Source organism: Elaeis guineensis, chromosome 3 (genome assembly GCF_000442705.2).
Source record: "Elaeis guineensis isolate ETL-2024a chromosome 3, EG11, whole genome shotgun sequence".
NCBI classification, from domain to species: Eukaryota; Viridiplantae; Streptophyta; class Magnoliopsida; order Arecales; family Arecaceae; genus Elaeis; species Elaeis guineensis.
Genome location: NC_025995.2, coordinates 106446439 through 106462835, shown reverse-complemented (window position 1 = coordinate 106462835; position 16397 = coordinate 106446439). Strand labels below are relative to the sequence as shown.

Sequence of the window (16397 nt, the reverse complement as noted above, 5' to 3'; positions counted from 1 at the left end):
CTACTTGTCTCCAAAAATCTCCAATAACTAGTACCAGAGCTTCGTTGAATTTTTTTATTCTTTTGGGATAAGATTGATCGAAGTTCGTGCATATAGTGGACTATTTTTTGATGCAAGGGTTATTAGTACTATTTTATGTATCCTGAGATCTCAAATTAAAAAACTGGTCAGACGGTTGCATTCTTAGCATCAAAAAATGATGGAAGGTGAAATTTTGCATCAATCAAAAGTCGATAAGTCTTTGAACATACTGGTTAAAATTTAAAATTTCGATCAACACTTCCTACCACGTCATCGATCATGCTAGTTGGTAGATCAGCAACTGCTACGACATCAACCACGTCAACATTTGCTGTATTATCGACCACATAATCAGCCACATTAACAACTACCATGCATCTGCCATGTCATCATCTATTGCATCATCGGCTATGTTAGTTGCCACATCAGCTTTCGTTCATCGGCCGCCACATTATCAGCCCTTTAATCAAAGTTTGACCCATTGATTTATACATTTTTAAGTCAATTTTTTGAGTTCTAATACTGATTTCTAAGATTTTCGGACGTGCTAAATCTATTTTTGATATTATTTTTGCAAAATTCAGACTCCAAGATATCTTTATTTCAATTTCAAGTTGTTTGAGAAATTTGAAATTGAGAAATTTGATGGATTTGAATCTCTAGTAGATTATGACGGAGGCTATTTTGATTTAGAATTGATTTGATTCAGCTCTTTTGAGAAAGAAAAAGATGTCCTCGATGTTGAAGGAAGAGTAGATACAAGATATAGATCATCTAGCATCTTCAACTATTCATCTCTATCTCTCGACAGTGTGGTTAAAGAGATCTTGTTTGCAAAATCTACGGCAGATTTGTGGAATAAGTTGAAATCGCTGTATTTGATGAAATCCACCTCCCATAAATGATTTTTGAAAGTCTGACTGCAGACTCTATGCATGGAAGAAGATATGTTTATTCGATCATATTTAAATATATTTAATCAAATTATTATTGATGTCAGGACTCTGGAAGTGAAGTTAGATGATGAAGATGAGGCTATCGTCCTTTTGTGTTCTTTATCACATTCTTTGGTAAGTTTCAGAGATTCGTTCCTTATCATCAGAAGGAACTGACTAAAGTGGAGAAAATTAAGTCAGCTTTACTATCCAAAGAGCAGATTGATAAGAAGCTAGGTGAAGGTGAGAATGGCAACAGTGACTTTATATTGACAGTTTGAGAAAAAAAATAAAGCAATCCACTGTTATTATTGCAAGAAAAAGAACCATGTCAAGGTAGATTGTTTGAAATTAAAGGCTCGATGTGAAAAAAATTTGGAGGATAGCTAAGAGTACAAGAAAAAGGGGGATGCAATGGTTGTTCATGAATTAGATGATGGAGATGTCTATGTAGTAACCAACAATACCGGTGTTGAGCATGACGACTGGGTTTTTAATTTCATTAGTTCCTAGCACATCACTCTTAATAGGGATTGCTTCTTTAATTATAAACTCGTGAGGAGTGGTATAGTGCATCTAGCAGATAACACCGAATACTAGGTTATTGGCATAAGAATGGTTCGTGTGAAGTCATCTGCCGGTTCAGTTGTGATACTCCTGGATGTATGTTATGTCCTCAATTTAAAGAAAAATTTGATTTCACTAGGTTGCATATTGTCGAAGGGGTGCAGAGTATGTGTGCAAGGTGAAATTATGTGCATTTGGAAGGGATCTTATCAAGTTTGGAAGAAAATTATGTGCATTTGGAAGAGATCTTATCAAGTTTGGAAGGCGAAGTTATCACCTGATTCTAACCTATACAAGTTGTGAGGAGTCACAATTTGGAGAAATAAATACGGTAGAGGTAGCATCGTGCACCTCAAAGAATAGAGCGATCCTCGTTACATTATAATTGGTTTCATTAGTATTTTTGTATAGCATATTCAGAGGTTTTGAAGATCGTGGAGCTCTGCATGCTTCGAATTGAAATCAAAATGGAGATTATTGAGTTATTGACTCCAATTCGAATGTCCAAATCTTTTTTTGTGAAGGTAGAGATTTTATACTATGTATTTCTTAACTAAATAAGGGTTACAATATTTTCTATTTAGTTAGAGATTTTATATCTTATACCAGAAATTATTTTCAGACTCCGTGTCCAGTATGTCAGGATCAAATTACCATAGGTCATTTAAGTCGGCATTTAATCGTAGCCCTGGCATCTATCAAGACTCGAGCCTGAGTCGTTTGGTTGGAAAATAAGGCTCGTTCCGCTGGGCTACCACTACGATGATTTTTCTCCATAATATTTGGGAAGGCATCTATACTCAGAGAAGCAACTAATTTATGGTGATTTTTGCTTTATTATTTTGAATATGTCACTGACCTGAAAGTAGGTAGCCCTGCTGATGTGTTGTTGAGGATCCTAAATAAGAAATGTCTATAAATTGCATCTTCTTGCTCTTATTTAATAAAAGCGGGGTGGTTTACACCTACCTTTCAATCAAAAAAAAAAAAAAAAAGAGAAATTCGATAATTTATACGTTCTGGGACCCCTTCACCCTTACAGACAAGGTCTGTAAATTCAGTATTGGAACTGTACCTGTACGTTATTGGTTTAGTACCGTATGATACACATCCCGTGCTACACCAGTCTCTCAATGCTCTTTTCTCATGCACAATTTTAGTGCTATCTGAAATTGAGCGGTAGGGGTTGGTACTTGACAGTTTTGCTCAGCTCAAATCATTATGGATTTTGAATAGCATGTTTATGAGCCGGTTATCAAATCAACTACTCTCTCCATTGCTCTAAGCCAAGGCTGATAAATCAAACCACTTCATGTTAACAACATCTCACTTACAACATTCATGAAAATAAATGATGAGGCGCGACGGACGGGACTAACAAGACTCTATGGCTTAACCAGTTCCTTTCCTGCCAAAATCCTGGCTCGGGCCTCAGCAAGGCGAGAGGGATCAACTCAAATACCAAACTGAGCCTTGGTATCTTACCGGTGTAGTCAGGAGGTAGCAAATCAATTATAATAAAAAAGTTAATTTTAATCTCACAAAAGGCAAGCGAAACATGTCAATGACAATATTAGTATGTAAAAATCTGACATTGAAACCATGGTGTTTGGGCTTATTCTCCATGATCTGGTCATTTTTGGTGGAGAAATACCTTAAATAGGACAATCACAATGTCAAGTCGATTTGTTTATCTTCTTTTTTGTTATTTGAGATAAGTAATTAAAATTTCAAATTACTTAAGTATTAGAGAACTATAGAGGAAAAAATAGTTAAAATTTGAAATTTATAAAATTATTGAGCGGAGGAAACAACATGTGATCTAATTGGATGGGTAATTAGAACATTAATCTAGGGAAACAATTTCTGCAGTCCATTGTAATTTAAAGATTCATGTGGGAAGATGAAATTTAAATGATTTGGTCTCACTTTATTTTCTTAGAAGTGAGAAAATCACATAATTTATCAAATTGTTTAGTGAATTTTATGAAATTGATTTAAGTAATAGCTAGCAGCTGAACTATTTCCATGCATTTATGCATGTACACGAATCTCCGCATATATTATATAAAATAAAAACTATTCAAGATTGGAATTATTGATTTGATTCAACCACCCACTTGCAGCTTCAGTGTTGAGGTCATGGAAGTTCTTGTTCACTTGGACTAAAAACCTGTGCGTCAGCATGTGTCAAGGTCCTAACATGGCTGATGACAAAAGTTGCAAAATCTGAATCAAGTGACAGCTACAGAGATTTGTTCAGCTGTGAGTGTACTTGATATTGGAACTGGGAATGGTCTGTTTCTGCAGGAGCTTGCAAAGCAAGGGCAATCTCCCAATTTTATGTCCTGACTTTGATCCAGTAGGTTGCTTCAAACATTTGTCACAAAATAATTAAGTGGCTCATACATTAATTCCCATATCGTATGGTGCATTGCGAGTATCACAGAGGATCTGCACCACCCTGAGAAGTTTATTCTACCACCTTGGTAGCTATAATCTCTTTTTTTATTTTGGCAGCTTGGTATGTCTACTTACTTTTCTTCTTTGGAAAAGAACAAAATTTAAGTGTGTATTTTTCACTGAAAGCAAAACTGTTTATTTACAATGGACATCAGCCACTGAAAAATAGAATACAGTTGTTTTAGTCCTAATAAATTATATTCAGTTAGGACTGACAAAATATGATCCGATTCATCAATTTGATTCGTATTCAACCCATCATAAACAGTTTGAATTTAGGCTAAACAGATTCGAATCATAAACGGATCGATCCGTTTAACCCATTTAATAAATGGGTCGGATATGTGTTTTAGATATCTAATACGTTTAACTCGTTTAATATTTGGGTTGAGTTAAGTCAGATATCCCATTTAATCTGTTTAACCTGTTTAACCTATTTTTGACCCATTTAATTCGATCTATTTAATCTGTTTAACCCATTTATGACCCGTTTAACCTGTTTAAAATCTGTTTAACCTGTTTCTGATCCATTTAATTTGATCCGTTTAACCTGTTTAATTTAATTTGATCTATTTAATAAATAAATTAAACGGATCGGATCGAATTATCTGTTTAATAAACAGATTGGATTCAGATTTAAATTTTTGATCCGTTTAATAAACAGATCGAATTTGAGTTGATCATTTTTTGATCTAATTTATTTATGATCCGATTCATTTACGGTCGGTTCGATGCAATTGTCACTTCCTACATTCAACATTGAAATAAAATAATAAATTCATTTTTTCGGGGCAAATAAGCTCATTAACTTACTGGCTTTGAATACCGAGGCTTGCGATCGAGATATTCAGCAGACCGTCTTTGGGAACGTCCTGATCCATTTCCCCTCACAACTTCCAACTCCAAAAAGACCACAACCCTCCAACCATTCCCCTTCGGCCATTAACAAAACCCTTTTGACCGGCGTTTCCACTTCCTATGTACCACCATTCTCGTTGGAAAACATGCCGACTAATTAATTAAGAGGCTGGGATACAGTGCTCCGGTCCTCTATATATAGCTCGAAACGAAGTCTTTCAAGTACCAAGCATCTCTTCATCAAGGAGTCAATCTAAGGTTGATATCACTTCGAAAGATGGGAGGCAAAGGTGGTGGCGGCGGCGGCTGCAAAGGTGGTAGCGGTGGTGGTGGTGGGAAAGGCAGCGGAGGTGGAGGCAACTCAAGCAAAGGAAGTGGTGGTGGTGGGAAAGGCAGCGGAGGTGGAGGCAACTCAAGCAAAGGAAGTGGTGGAGGTGGTTACTCAGCCAAGTCTGGCAGTGGAGGCAGCTACGGAGGTGGAGGCGGAGGAATGATGAAGGCCCCTGGTGCTGACGGCTACATTTTCAGGGAAGCATTTAAGAGCGACCCTCAGGGATACTTCCAAGATCTTCGCCATGGAGACAAGCAGGCTGGCAATTGAGTGGCCTGCTTCTCTCTACTCTAGTTACAAACTAATATAACTATTAGTTATAATCCTATATGCATTTGGTCTTGATGTTGTTGGTTTGGGTCCTTATGGTCTTGGGATGTTCTTGTGCTTTTTCTTAATTTCAACTACCCTTCAACATCTGGATCTCAATGTCAACTTTTTGCCGTAGTATCTATGGGGAAACCTTTCTGCATCTAATTGCATGCGTCAGTTGCTCGTACTTTAAGCAAACAGGTCAAGTTTTGCGGCACTCGATCCGTGTTTTAAGTTGATACGGGCCACATAAGTGAAGTTCTATTCTTTCCAACTGCCAAACATGTCCCACCATGCTGAAAGCTTAGTATTCTCGGTGAATTTTTTTCCTCTGAAACTGAAAGTTTATAAAATTTTTCAATTAACCAATCAAATCCGAGTCGTAGAGAATTTTTTTCAGACTTTGCGGAAAGTAGAGAGATGTACTAGAAGATGATGCGAGCGTCCAGGATTCTTTTTTGGGTTATAGTTGCCAAGACAAAATGGTCAAACACAACATGGTTGCCAAGACAAATGGTCAGAGGAATAGTTCTTTTTAAAAAAAAAAAAAAAAAAAAGAAGGCTAGTAGGTATTTCAATATGCAAGAGATAGCAGCCCTCTCCCAAATACCTTTGTGAAGGTATTTTTGAATCCAAGTATCTTGTATGACCACCAAAAGGCTTTACCAGTAAGAATAAGTAACATCAAATGATTTGAGATCAAGGTGTTCGGCGTTTTGAATCATGAGCTTTATGTAGTTCCTTCTCAGCTACTACAGTAAAGTTGCTTCTCAGCTACCATAACAAGTCATGAAGTGGATGCAAACCTACAGCCATTGTCAATTATGGTTGGACCTTATCTTCTGAGATTCTTCACGCCACTGATCACATCGGAAACTGACTATACGACAGAACATCTCGTGGCTCGTAAACTCTAATTGGCATCTGATAGCTATCTATTTGTTCAATGTTCATTTAAAATTCCATTTGGAGGCCCACTGGGGGTTCTGAAAGTGTTGTTTGATCACATCCAGATCCGTTTTTTCAAAGGTGGCCAGTCTAAGATATTGCATCGGTGGCTTTCCATCACTCAAATTCCCTTATCATGCCTATGGTGCTATTGATTGATGACTCTACACTTTGTTTCCTTATGATCCTTCAAAGAAATTTGAGGTTTAATTTGACATTGCTGCGATAATTTCTTAACTGATTATTACTTTCCTGTAAGGTGACAATGCTAATCGAAGATAAATCTTGGATGTAACTTCTATTGCTTAATTTCCTACATCACCATATGTTGTGTAGCTTTGTTGATCATTTCACTCGTAGTTTCTTCATATTTTATTCAAGTAATAAGATTGGTTTGGCAACAACTTATAAGAAGATCACGCTATTGCTAAGCTGCCACAAAATGCTCGAGTCAGTGATTCGGTCGAAGGCCATCTCATGCCAGGACTCGTTTCCCACATGTTTACAGCGTTGTAGCGGACCATACCTGAGACTAGGATTCTCAAGATGGTTAGGTAGGGTATTATATTTTTAAATGGATCTTCCTTTGGGCTACATTAAGATGAATAAAGTAGAACCGTATGTAACAAATATTTCAACTACAGTTTCTTGAATCAGAGCACAATATATCATCATAATCATCACTATCATCATCATTATTTGATTAATGATAATCTCAAGATTCACCATCTTGATACTGAATTTTGTACCGATAAAATTCTGCTGCAATATCAATATATAGTTTAGTAACGCCGATACGTTCCAAAACACCATATTGGTACGATATATCTCGTACCAAATGATATGGGATGGTATGGGATTCCATGGATGATCTTGTTGATTGATGAGCAAAGAAATGAATAAGATGAAATTCTAGAAGGCAATTTGAGTGCAAGCAAGTTAAATCATTTTAAGTTGATACGCCTAGATCGCAAACTTTCTCAATACTCTGCCTGGTCAATCGCAAATCAGAAGGCCAGGAAAGAACCAATTGATATACTTCCCAGAACAACAGTAGGAATCATTAGAAGGAATTGCACAAAAATTTAAACAACTAGCAGTGGTTCTTTAAGTCATTTAAAAAAAAAAAAAAAAAGGGAAACATCTAAGCCAAACTGAACAGGTTTGGGAGCAAAAACATAGATGAGTAGAATCTCTGATTTGTGGCATTGATGATTCTGAATCTTTTTTGCTCACTTGAAACACAATTCTGCTTTCAGCTGAGTGAGCTAAACTAGCTTCAAATAAAATGTGCAAGATGCGCAAATGAGATTGTTTCCAACTCCTTTTCACACTTTCAAAAATTCAACTTGGACGTTATTCAGTCATGATTGAACGATTGACTGGTTGAGTTTAGGGTACACTGATGTTTTATATGAACCCATCAATCTGGCTTTTAAAGTTTTACTTTTTATGCAGCTGGCGCCCGGAGGCACCAACTGAGATTACCATGCTTTTACTTTTAAATGTTTTGAGCTCGAGAATCATTCTTTGTTGTCTCATGGTGGCTTCAGATTCTGACCTTAGAAACGATACCAAAGACAAATGCAGGGCATGTTCTGGATTTGAATCCAAACTTCCGAACAGTCTCATAATGTTTTGCATTAATCTAATCAGAATTATAAAGTTGGGACCCAATGTGTTCATAGCTAAGCAACATTTTACTGCACCGGAAATCGCTAAAATTGAAACAATTCTCCTCGTTCAAGCATAACAAACCACTTCATCTTCAGACTTTTGAAGCGAGTGGCATCCTCGTGGGAAGTCTGCAAGTATTCATAACATATATATACAGTGACTTAATTTGATCTTCTCAATATAATGTAATCATTAAATTCCATCTGAAGCTTCACTTGATTGATCTCCGATTCTTCTGATTCGTTTTTCTTTGTTTCATACTTCTTGCATCACCAAAGCTGTGGTGGGATTATTTTGGTGGAAACCAAGCAGCAACTTTTGATTTTGTTAGTGTGTGCGAATGAGATATGGTTGAGACTGCATTAGCTGCAAGGAATGAGACTGTATACTTTCCCCATCAGATGAAGAGATGGATATTTCATGACTCACCTGCATTGTTGATTGATCGAAATTGGAACCGTCGACAAGAACAAAATGAAGAACATGATTTCATCCTCAAAGAACCAAAAGAGAAAAAAAAAATACCCGTCGCTGGTGTCGACGATGAAATGTGGTTAGCACTCTTGCCATTACAAATATTGGTAGAAGGATTCCAGCAGTCCTCAGCATCAGCAGCTTTTAAAAATATGCACATATAAACACAATTAAACCATGAAAAGACACATTTTCAGAAGCCAGTGATTTCTATAATGTGCTAAGAGAATAGCTTATTTTGTTCCATAAGGGCTTTACTGAGAAAAGTGCGAAGGAGTACTGCTCAGATCCACTGATTATGAGAGGAAGTGTATGGCGAAGAATCAAAAGACCAATGAACTGGATTCAGATGAAAAATGAGGTTATATTAGATTCAGAATACCACAAGGAATAAGAAGCCAAGATATGATCCATTCAAACTTATCAACTGGAAGAAACTCACAAGTATGGCAATTGATCGACAATAAATTGTGCTTCTTGTGCTTGAAGGTGAATAATCGTCATAGTCGGATCCCATACGACCATGATCTGATGGAACCATTGTTATGATCTGGGAATCATGTTGATCCTGCCGGGAAATCTCCCAGCTTCCCCTGATAGTTACAGAAGTTATATTCAAGGCCTATGAGAGAGACATATATCTATACTATTGGCACTATTACTGTACGTCTAAATTCACTCATAGATTATTAGAACACAAAAACACAGAGATAGATTGGTGTATAGCACAAAGTGTACCTGAAGTTCATGGGGATACTACCATAGTGAAACAATGGAGGCGGAGCAGTATAACCTGGCTTGAATTGCTGGCATTCAACAAAGTAAGATTAGATATTAAGCCCATGCATCCTCATACAAGAAAAGAAAACAACATGGTTTCAGTTCTTGGTCTAGATGTATGCCTAGATGAAAACACCTAAATATGCAATACACAAATTATCACTTATTGTGCAAGCCCCACCCAGCACTTGCTTGGGAACAACACCCATTATTTTAAGTGCCTTCTCACCTAGATGATCATGTAGGTGCAACAGTCATTTTAGAATACAATGCATTCATAGAACAAGACACCTGTAAGTCCAGACAAATAGGCATCACCTGCAGGCATATCTCACAAATGGTATCACCCTTCTCATTACACCACCGCTGTATGCATTTTCGGTGAGCATACTGCAAGCAAGAAGATGATTGTAATGGATTGAGATTTTCTTTCCAAGTTCAGTATCAGAATGAAATAGCATCTTACATTCACTTGTCTGAAAACAGATCAAAAACCAGAATACTTTCCAAATGGAATATGAACAATTATTAATCCATTTCTTGAATTAATAGGAAGCTTCTGCTAAATTTTCCAATAATTACAAATTCACAAGGCATAATGTGAACTCGTATTTATGATGCAATGCTGTTATGTTGCAAATGGTACAATAGACTCTTCAATTTTTTTTTGAGATAAAAGACTCCTAAGTGCTCTTGTTTGATTGTCATTTAGCCAGCTTACAGCAGGAACCAATTTAACAAACAGTTTACCTTCTTCCAGAATCACATATTTCCAATTGTCATCTTTCTTGTCATATTTAATGAACTCATCAAAGATTTTAATACAAACCAGTTAATCAATGAACAGCAAACTAATTGATGCACTTATCATAAACTTAAATAGAATATAAAGGAAAACAATTATACGATCCTATCCTTAGCAAACTGGATGGTTTACTATTTTTCAAGTTAATCCAAGTAAAGTACATTCATTATTGAATTTTCATGTTAAAGGCCACCAAGTAGGTATGACCTGGCTCAATCTTTCAGCATGGAGTTAAAATTAGTTGGCACAAAGCATGTTTCTAGTACCATTCTTCATGTGAATATTAGTTTGCATTTTAGTGTTACATGAACTTCCGGGTGGACATCTGTCAGGCAGCAGTCAACCAAAAAAAAGAGTGAAAAATGAGAGTTTAGATTCCAAACTAAAGTTACATCATGCTTTACATAGAACCTAGACATGTGCAGAATTTGAAGAATTGTTTAGTAGACTCAAATTTCAACACTGCAGCACCCTCTATGCAAGAAGAAACACAAAATGCAGGAAGTTCCATAACAATATGTACTGCATTGGAGATCACAATAGTGGTTTTCCCTCATGTCTATGACAAAGTAACACAGATCATAGTCTTTACTTTAATTCATATAGATAAGAAACTGGAAGTAGATGCAAAATTTGAAACTGAAGTGAAATTAGGCAATGTGACTCCCCAAACTTCCCTTCCGCTGAATGTTTCAATGTAGAAAACTATTCATCCCTTATATACACATCACCCGAAGAATTGCATCAGACTTGATATTTAGCAATTTTTGGGGATCAGGAGCCTCCCAGCTTATGATCTTCTAAAGGCTGTAGAATCGATGTATCCCAATGTTTTGTCATTTACTAAAACTCTTGCTCAGACTTCAACCGATCCAGCAACCAATATATTTCTTATCATGAACCAGAAGCTAACTTCATCAAACAAGCACAATTTCTCTATATGCTAACTAGGAAAACCAGATTATCCAGCAGAAGAAATATTTGTACAGACAGAATACGGTATCAGATTAATATCTAATCACCCTTTACCTTTAAGCTGCCACAACATGCACAGGGAATCTCCATGTTGGAATCCACATCTTCCTCTTGGCAGATCCGGCACTCGACCAAATTTTGGTGAGAGGTCTTATCTGCAGAAGTTATCTTCTGAGTTAATTCACTCCCAGGATCCCCAAATGATGCCGAGACCGGCCCAATTTGTGCCTGTTTTCTGCTTGCAATGGCTGCTTCAAGAGTTGATTCAGTGAGCAGGCGGTCCACCAGTAGGGCAAGATGGTCTCCCATCCCTCTAGGATTATCAAAAACAAAAGACAGAGTAAATTGAGAGGCATACACAAATTATTCAAACTTTAAAAACGAAAAGACTAAAAAACGGAAATGAGTTCTGTATGCACAAAAGAGTAAACCTTTAGCCAGAAGAACAAGAGATTAAACTGCAAGATATATTTAAAAGAAAAATAAAATTCCAACCATCAAAAAAGAGAACTAAGGGAAAAAAAAATAAAAACAAAAACTAAATGAAAACAAAAATTCGATCATATACAGGCAAGCAAAGGAAGAGATTAAGAAAAAGAAAACCACATAAATAAGAACAAATAGAAAATCATAAGAAAGAAGCCATCTTTATAAGCAAATTGGAAGAGGAACTGAACCGAACTACAAGAGAGATCAGAGAAGAAATTAAACCCGCACTAAAAAGGGGTAAAACCCCCAAACAACTCTTCGAAAATCAAGAACAACCTGACAATCTAAACATAGACAACTGCAACCCGAACGTACCGACAAAGGAAAAAAGCAGTAATTTCCCCAAAAGAGGAAACCTCCTTTATCAATAGAAGCCAGCAATGAACCAACAAAAAAAAGGGGAAGTGAGGGAACCCAATGAAGCCCTGTACTGGAAAAGGCCAGAGAAGAGAAAAAGGGAAGGAGGAAAAATAGCCAAGGAAGACCAGTAAAGGAAGCCGACCCCTCCAAAAGCGAGGAGCCTAGCCGCCCAAAACCCAGGAGAAGGAAAGCAAGAGGAAAAGAAGTTACCAAATGGAAAAGTTGGCAGCTTTCTTATGGTTCCGGAGAGCTCTTTCTTTCCCCTTCCCAAAAGTGGAAGGCTGAGGAAAACCAAGCCTTCGAGGAAGAAACCCAAGCAGTGGAAGGAGGAGGAGAAGACTTGCAAGGTGGGATAAGGATATGTTGGAAGTGAAGGAAGAGTAGAGAGGTGAGAGGAGAAAAGAAGTGGAAGAGAGAGGAGGGGTTTGAGGAGGAAGCAAGAGATGGAGTGGGGTGGGGTGTTACAAAGAACCCAAGCCAAAGTCTCCAAAATTTAAATACTATCCTCTTCGATATTTTGCCATCCTCGTACCAGTATCCTACCCCTCTTCCCCTCCCTCCTATTTCATTATTATTATTATTATGATCATCGTTCTCATCCTTACCTTCGTATTTTACCGCTCTACCATTAACTCCCCCGGCATTGGCCAACTTTATGACCTTGGCTTCTAGCCATCAATCTTGGCTCCCTTTCGAACTGTTGTCGTTGTCAATGTAACCCATCGAGATTTCCATGAATACCCCTCGGAAGGTTAGTGTTCCCGTGCTGCCCCCGTAGCATCCTCCATATTATCATCCAGTCTACTTCCCTCGGTCTCTCTCTCTCTCTCTCTCCCCAACACGTTTGTCACGATATGGCATTACGGTTTTACCGTTTCAGTCGTTTCTGCCCACGAACACTAATTTTTCGCTCAACCGTATGTGATGGATTGTAACATGTCGTGAGTCTTGGCTTCCATCATTGGAATCTTAGAGGTTGGTTAGGGATAGGTGGGTCGATGCAGTTGCAGCTGCAGACGAGAACACACTGGATTTCTTATTTTGACCCGAGCCAAATTCTTTGGGTTTAGGCACATGTTTACAATTATATTGCTAATTTACCTAAAAAATATTTGGTTGGGCCAAGTCCGGTCTAAGCTAGAGCCAAGAGTTGTTGGCTTTGGTTTTTGTCGATTGAAGCCAACTTCTGTAATCTGGACTATATAAATTCTATATGGTCGGACTGTTTTAGAGACTGTTCTCTCTGTTTTTTTTTTTTTTAGAGTAAGGGAAAGGACGATTGTTTTGCCTGAATATAAACAAAGTCAGATAATTACAGCACAAACACAAGAGTCCTTGTGCACAGAAATAAAATAGCCACCGAAGAGGCCGTAAAGAACAAAATCAGCGAAAAGACCTCCCCGACAGGTAGGGTTTACATTAGATTATGGAAGCATATGCAATCTGATCCAAGATGGTAACCTGGACCCAAAAAAAAGATAGCCTGAAATTTGTGCAACTGAATCTCAAAATAGCCTGATCCAGTAGCAAACGAGTGAGATGTAAAAGATAAGTGCAATGAACATGAGACATAAGAAACCCAATTGCAGCTTGGCAATTTGAACAGAACACCTACAGCAGCAGAGTAAACCGGTAGCCCGCCGCCAAGAAGCCTGTAAAGCTGAACAACTAATTCCCGAGCAGCCCAAAATGTCCTGCTGGCATGGCAGAGCTGAAAGATAAGAGGAATGAAGTTTCCCAAGCATCCAGTTGTAATGCAGAAAGAGAGTTCGATTGGATGGCCTGCCAGGAAACCCTGCAGAAGAAGACACAATTCGACCTATTCTTGAGAAGCTGCCATGAATGAAGCAAGGAAGTATCAAACAATTGTATTGTGACAACCAGCAGCAAAGAAAACGTTTTGCAGATGAATGGTTCCAATATAGCATCAGCATGAAGAATACGGATTAAAGTCCCTAGCAATGTATCAAACTCTGAAAAAGAAAACGAACCCTTTAGAGCATCAGCATCATCAGAGTTGAGCTTCATTACTCCAAGGGATGGGAGCTGCCAAGAAACATGTCTCATAAAATCAGACTTGAAGAAGAACCACAGCCTTGATCGGTACCTTGCGTGAGTATGAATAGAAGGAATGATAGAAGATCAGAACGTATCAACCGCCAAAAAAACACTATATCTCACCAGCCGATTGGGCTCCCAACAAAAGTTTGGACTGCTTTAGAGATTGTTTGGTCGCCTGCACCCGTAAATAATTGCATTCCAGATGCAACCTATTGGGATATACCGGCCGACCTCTATACGCCGACTTATTCTCAGAATGGTCCGACCAACGCCCGACTCTACCCATCGGGCGGACAGACGACTCCGACAATAACTGCCGACAATATTCGGCCAAAGGTATGCCGGCCAAACAGGCCCATACTATTTCCAACCGGCCGAACGACTGAACCCATATCACCGACTCACTGTCGGGGGTGGCAACCGACGTCCGATTTTCACAAGGCACCAGATCAGGCGACGGTGTTCTCGAGTCGTCACCCGATGTTCCGACAGCCGAATACCGACATATAGTCGGCCAACCTGCCCAAATACCGTACAACCGCTATGGACTGTTGTCCTGCCAAGGACATGCTGTACGACCGTCATGGGACGTTGTCCTGCCAAGGACATGACAACCCACACCGATTTGACAGCTCCCGATGATTTGACAACTCTCTAGTTGTCTGCACCATTAATGGCGGGACCATATCGCATTCTACTATAAAACGGGGTAAGGCAACAGTTTTGGTAAGTTTTGGCAAGCTTTCTCAATCTCTCTTAAGCTTTCTCAAGCTGAGCCCCTGGTTCTTTTCGCTGTTGTCTAGTCTCCTCTCTGACTTGACTATCGAGGGGTCTCCGTCGGAGGCATCTCTGGTCAGTGAGGACTTTTCTTGCAGATGCGCGACCCCGACGATCGGACGACTAGGGAATTGGCCGCAACAAATTTGGCGCGCAAGGTAGGGGTATTCGACGGAGGCAAGACAGCAAGCTCCATAGAGCTTGAAAAATCTCTCGAGATGACGAAAATCAGGGCTTAGCGATCGAGAGCTACCGGATCGGTGAGGCACTCTTCCCGTCGGGAAGAGGCCCCTCCTTTACCCTCCATAGCGGAACCCAGCTCTCCGCATCCGATGGTGACCACGGAGGCACAAATCACGACGATCGTGCGGCAAATGACTGTTCTGACGGACGCGATTAAAAACCTCCAACAATGACCGACCCAGTTGCCGCAACCGCTGGTGGAACAACCGACGGCGCACCCTATGCCATCCAAAAGCAGCCGCCGATGCCCATGTCAACTTCCGTCTCCTTCTCAAGAGCAGCCGTCTCAGCACTCCCATCGAGAAGGAGTGAGGCGGCCACGGTGTGACACCCACCGGTCTCGACATCCCTCTCCTTTCCAGCCGCAGCGAGCGAGGAAGGAGAAGCGACCGCAGACACCGTCCGCCTCACTCTCAAATTCATCGGGAGGTTCGACCCCTGGGGTTTCTCAACACCGACGGTTGGACGACTACGAACGTAAGTTCGAAGAAATCGACCGTCGGCTTGCCCAGCTCCAGGCGGATGGTCAGAAGTCTTCAAACGACGTCGACTTTCGGACCACCCAACCTCTCTCCCGATTTATCCTCGACGAACCGATCCCTAGTTGGTTCAAGATGCCTCATGTGGAGCCTTACGATAGCTCCACCGACCCAATTGACCATCTAGAGAGCTACAAGGCTCTCATGACAATTCAAGAGGCAACCGATGCCCTCCTCTGCATCGGCTTCTCCGCCACACTCCGTAAAGCTACCAGGGCCTGGTACTCCGACCTCCGCTCAGGAGGTATCCACTCCTTCGCACAACACGAGCATTCTTTCGTGACTCATTTCAGCACTAGCCGGAAGCCGTCACGAACCTCGAATAGTTTTTCTCCCTCAAGCAGGGAGAAAATGAGACACTCTGACACTTTGTGGCCCGATTCAATGCGACCACACTTGAGGCTCGGGATCTCAACGAAGACATGGCTATCTCGATCATGAAGAGGGGGCTAAGGGGATCTCGATTCACATATTTTTTGGACAAGACCCTCCCCCGGACATACGTCGAATTGTTGGTGTGCGCGTACAAATACATACACACAGACGAAGGAGCTTCCGACCGGCGCCTGACCGAGAGCACGGGTCAGAAGGAAAAGCGGAAGAAAAATCGGGCTCCTGCTGAACCCAGCAGGCTCCCCCACCGATAGACGGGTCTCGCTCTGACGACGGAGTCCGAGACCGACGCATTGCAGGTATGACTCCTACATCCCTTTCTCTGCTCCTCGTGCGCAGATCTTGATGGAGATCGAAGGAGCGAAATATCTACGACGGCCTCTGCCTCT

At 40.0% G+C, this 16397-nt stretch overlaps 2 protein-coding genes across 4 annotated transcripts; one reads left to right on the top strand and one right to left on the bottom strand.

Annotated features, from left to right (window-relative positions):
* Positions 1-4992: 4992 nt before the first annotated feature.
* Positions 4993-5592, top strand: LOC105041157 (uncharacterized). The gene has a single exon (XM_010918005.3). The coding sequence runs from the start codon at positions 5122-5124 to the stop codon at positions 5443-5445; it is 324 nt and encodes a 107-aa protein (XP_010916307.1). The 5' UTR covers positions 4993-5121; the 3' UTR covers positions 5446-5592.
* Positions 5593-8116: 2524 nt separating this feature from the next.
* LOC105041158 (uncharacterized) lies at positions 8117-12540 on the bottom strand. 3 transcript variants are annotated; one of them, XM_019849036.3, is made up of 8 exons: positions 12206-12540; positions 11201-11459; positions 9685-9756; positions 9325-9392; positions 9029-9179; positions 8845-8925; positions 8638-8727; positions 8117-8541 (listed from the first exon to the last, which is right to left on the bottom strand). In XM_019849036.3, the coding sequence occupies exons 2-8, from the start codon at positions 11453-11455 to the stop codon at positions 8440-8442; spliced, it is 819 nt and encodes a 272-aa protein (XP_019704595.1). In that variant the 5' UTR covers positions 11456-11459; positions 12206-12540; the 3' UTR covers positions 8117-8439. The 3 variants fall into 3 exon arrangements, with proteins under 3 accessions (XP_019704595.1, XP_010916312.1, XP_010916308.1); XM_010918010.3 differs by lacking the exon at positions 12206-12540 and adding an exon at positions 11951-12174 and having other exon boundaries at positions 11201-11457; XM_010918006.4 differs by lacking the exon at positions 12206-12540 and adding an exon at positions 11578-11595.
* Positions 12541-16397: the final 3857 nt, after the last annotated feature.

Excerpts from the sequence above, each read along its gene's own strand:
- LOC105041158 (XM_019849036.3), bottom strand. The coding sequence starts at position 11,455 with ATGGGAGACCATCTTGCCCTACTGGTGGACCGCCTGCTCACTGAATCA. Across the intron at positions 9,757-11,200 it reads CATGTTGTGGCAGCTTAAAG|TATGCTCACCGAAAATGCAT; the intron begins GTAAAGGGTGAT and ends TCTTGCTTGCAG. Across the intron at positions 8,728-8,844 it reads ACTCCTTCGCACTTTTCTCA|CTGCTGATGCTGAGGACTGC; the intron begins GTAAAGCCCTTA and ends TATTTTTAAAAG.
- LOC105041157 (XM_010918005.3), top strand. The coding sequence starts at position 5,122 with ATGGGAGGCAAAGGTGGTGGCGGCGGCGGCTGCAAAGGTGGTAGCGGT.